The sequence below is a fragment of the Cariama cristata genome, unplaced genomic scaffold (assembly GCF_000690535.1).
Source record: "Cariama cristata isolate BGI_N322 unplaced genomic scaffold, ASM69053v1 scaffold22466, whole genome shotgun sequence".
In the NCBI taxonomy this organism is placed as follows: domain Eukaryota; kingdom Metazoa; phylum Chordata; class Aves; order Cariamiformes; family Cariamidae; genus Cariama; species Cariama cristata.
In genome coordinates this window covers 8586-12795 of record NW_009621883.1, presented here as the reverse complement: position 1 = coordinate 12795, position 4210 = coordinate 8586, and the positions used below count along the sequence as shown (strand labels likewise).

The 4210-nt window shown below is 37.9% G+C and overlaps 1 protein-coding gene across 1 annotated transcript in view; it reads left to right on the top strand.

Moving 5' to 3' along the window:
- KPNA4 (karyopherin alpha 4 (importin alpha 3)) overlaps positions 1–3991 on the top strand; it is an 18282-nt gene extending 14291 nt beyond the window's left edge. The window contains exons 15-16 of the mRNA XM_009702151.1: positions 864–958; positions 2065–3991. Coding sequence (XP_009700453.1) covers positions 864–958; positions 2065–2163 — 194 coding nt within the window. The 3' untranslated portion in view covers positions 2164–3991. The remainder of the gene's footprint in view (positions 1–863; positions 959–2064) is intronic.
- Positions 3992–4210: the final 219 nt, after the last annotated feature.

Sequence of the window (4210 nt, the reverse complement as noted above, 5' to 3'; positions counted from 1 at the left end):
AGGCTACACGTCTCTAGCGGTTGATTTGGGGGGGGGGGGGAGAAAAATCTGCATACCACGGTTGTAGAAATATGATAGCTTTAATTTCCTAATGGCTTTTAGACTTTATCTGTATTGATTGCGATTTAAATTGACTGAAACCCTTCAAGGAATAAAGAACAGTGACATTAGATTTGGGTGCAGGTAAAAAAACTGTGGGATTTCATTAACATTGAGTAGTCTTTAAAATACAAAATCTTGAGGGAAGGGGAAAGCTTAATTGATTGGTGATGACCGGGGGGCGGAGGGAGAAAGCTCTGCTTGTCAGAACTTCAAAAAGATCTATACGTATGCTCTACTTGTGTCTACCAATAAGTTATACTGTACTGGAGCTACTTGCTATATGATCAAGCTACAGGTCGGTAACTGATGGCACGTGTGCCACCAACAGTGTGTGGGTTTGGAATGCCACAGCTTGGGACTATTGCACCAGGTGCTGAAAAGATGTTTTGGTGAAAGGGGAGGTATGTCCTAGTGCTTGCCCCTTGCCATATTTCTACAGATTAGCACTCTAATATTTCCTCTTTAACCACTCATAGCAAGAAGAGAAGGGAAGTACTATCATTGCTGGAATTGACCTTTTATACACTTTTCTTTTTTGGTCATGGTATGCGTTCCTCAATCTCTAACATATTTCCTCAAATCTCTAAGAAGCTTTTATGCTTTAAGCGTGTCAAATGAGTTTAACAGCATCTTATTTACAGTCACTCTATTCCTAGATTTGATTTTACTTACTTTGTGTGATGAGGCCTTGAGGAGAAGGAGGTTCTTTTGCCTGGACTTAGTATTTTAACTTTATGACATTTCTTTTGTTTTTATTGTAGGCCTGGAGAAGATTGAACAGCTACAAAATCATGAAAATGAAGACATCTACAAACTGGCTTATGAGATCATTGATCAGTTCTTCTCTTCAGATGATGTAAGTGTGTAGCAGCTCTGCAGTCTCTTTTTGTAATTGTTTATAAATATGGTTCAAGATAAAGGCAACAGCTCTAAAGCCTACTCTGTGACATGTGTTTGGTTTTTCAGTGAAGAATGAGCCCTTATGTGAACCCCTTGCGTATCTCACCTTTCTTTGTGATTAAGTGTCTAAAGATCTGATGTGTAATTTAAGCCTCATCTCTAGGGATTAAAATACTAGGCTTTGAATAGTTCTCTTAACTGTCAGCTTCTGACTAAGCTTAACATTTCACATTTGATAAGCTCCCTGCTGACTTGAGTGCTGAACCTGAGATTCTGTTTCTTAAGAAACAAACTATTTTGATTATTTTAGTAATTTCAGCAGTAGCATGTGCTGGTCAAAAATTTTAAACATGTAGCGTAACATAAAGGAAGGGTTTAGATTTATATGCACTTTAAATCATAAAAGTTAACTGCATATAATGGAAATGCAGTCATGTTCAGTCTGTGTCATGAAGTGAGAGTGTTTTTTACTTGGTTGGAGAACTTCTGGGAGCCGATTACTGCAAAAATGGTAGAGCTCTGTACATTCATTTCCTGCTGTCTGCATTGAAGTTTTCTTTGTGCTAGAGTTTCACTTCCGTATGAACAGTAAAACACAAGTCTTGTTTAGCAATTCAGATTTTGCACACACAACAAGACTTGGAAATTAATCTAGTGTCAATTTGGTAACCTGTGTACTACCTATTTAAATTGAAAATGCAGTTGTCGACTTAATCCTTACTTGATTTAGTAGTATTGGTCTTCTCTCAACTGTCTGTGACAGTTTATAAGGTGGCAATAAGGATGATGACTGACTGGATACTTTCCAGGAGCGAAAACTGCCTCAACAAGAGAGACTGTTGGGTGCCATGTAGCCTATCTACTAAATACAAGCTAGAACGTTTTGGCCTAAAATACTTTGTCATTATGATGCTCTTGCTAAACTGGGGAGAAGAATGGCAAGACTTGGTGCAAGGAAGTATATTAGGTGAAGAGACAGATGCTTTTTAGGATTGTCCAGCTCCTTTTTAGTGACGCTTTTGTCTGTCTATTCCTACTCATGATGTTCTTGTTCTGTTACAGATTGATGAAGATCCTAGCCTTGTTCCAGAAGCAATACAGGGCGGAACATTTGGTTTCAATTCATCTGCCAATGTACCAGCAGAAGGGTTCCAGTTTTAGAGTGGTATTTTGGAAGTTAGGTACAATGCAGCACTGAATAAAAAAAAAAAGGTTTGATCCATCAATCTTGGCTCATGGGATCCGCTGCTGCATTAAATCGGGAAAGAAAATGTGAAGATTTCATTTGGAATCACAGAAAAGCCCAAATGAAGTCAAGATGGCGAGTGGGTGCGAGTGAGAATGAGTGGCAAAATGTAATGAAAAACTTCACACTGAATGCTTATTTAGATTGTTCAAAGAAAAAGGGCTACAGGTCAAAGATCTTCAGTGCCTGAGAAGGAACAATGACTTACTAGAGCAATTGGGGGGAAATGCAGTACTATCATCATCAAGCCTTGTAAGCATAAGAGAATAGGATGCCCATATAAGTCCAAGGAGAATGAGCCCAGGCCTTGCTATGAAGCACCGTGTGAATGGACAACGTTGAATGAATGTCTGGACTCGATGCTGGGGAGCCAGGCTCATGTTTCAAATACGGGGCTCTTCAGTCCTGAAGCAGGCTCCTAGTCCTGGAGTGGCGTGTGTACGAGAGTATGGTTGTGATGCTGTATGTGAACGCATGCAAGCTTGATTCGCCTTCAGGGGGCTGATAATAAACCTAGTAAATCATCAAAATGAGTTCATAAGTGTTAACTTACACTGGACACAAAAACAAAGACCGGTTTAGCAGCAGACTCTGGTTTACTCCTGCAGCCTGTGTTTCTTTTTTGTTTGGTTTTTTTTCCCCTCTTATTTTTCTTTTTGTTCTTTTTAATTTCTTTCCTCTATGGCTTATTAGTTGTTCGTAAAGTCAGAATTTCAGGAAGGCTTCCCTGTGCATTTGCACCAGATGAATGTTTGATGTTACGAAAAGCTTTCCATATCATCAAAAACTAATTTGTAGATTTTTGCATGAAAAAAAAAACCCATACATTTCCCTTCAGATAGACTGTGTTGCAGTACACAAGTTGCCATAATAGTAGAAAGCAGTAAAATGTGGTAATAAAATCTCATCCTTTTCATTTTCAAAGATAACATGAAGACCTTTGCATGTGGTAATCTACAGCATAGTTCATTTTTAGATTTTGTTGAGTCCTGTAACCAAATGTTTCCGTTGTGGTAGAATACCGTGCTGTGTTTCAATGTTACTTGTTTTCAAACTTTGTTTTCTATGAAAATGATATGGAAACTTCTAAAAATGAAATTTGGTGCATATGTACTGCCGAATAAAGACCGAAAAAGAGGTGTGAATAGATGTACAAATCAAGTCATGGTTTGAACACCTTTAATATGCCTAATCCAGTTGTTTTAGACTCTTTTTATCTTAGATGTAGGCAGCCATGAACAATCTATTTTGAGCCACTTTAGAGAGAAAACTTTGTATTTTTAAAACTTGCACAAAAAGGATGCAAGTGTTTTTATAATTGGAGTAATGCCTCAGTTTTGAGGTTCTGCACACTAAATTAAAGGTGACATTACAAATTTGTACAAAATGAACTCTTTATAAGGTGGCTCATTGTAGGAAATGCTGTGCCTTCCCCTTTGAGCACAAGTGTTGCATGAACAACAGTTTGCTATAATAAAACATACCAGATTAGCCACCATTAGCATCTATATCTACCTTGTGTTTTAAAATCAACTGGTAATTCTGAAACACTGTAGAATGGATAAAGATTATTTTGTGATCATAACTCTTTGTTGGACTAGAGTATTTTTGCAGCATTCCTTGTCATCAGAAACATGGTTAAAGTTTAAAACTAGAAGCAGCGGAAACTAGCTTGTGAAATTTATCCAAGTAGAGTGCAGGCTAGGCTGTCTTGGGGAAATAAACATTAAAACTTGCAACAGTGTTGTATTCGGTGTGTCTTTGTATATACGCTCCAGTTTTCATCAAAAGGTACGGAAGATCATTTGAAGAAAGTCATGTTGACGTTTCTGAATCTCTTCTGTCTGAGCTTTTGTATCTGCCAAATAGCAGTGTGTTGTGTGGTATGTTAGGTAGGCCTGCGGTAAATAACCATTTTGGTATGCCTAAGTAAGTAGTATGTATTCACTAAATAAATTAGGG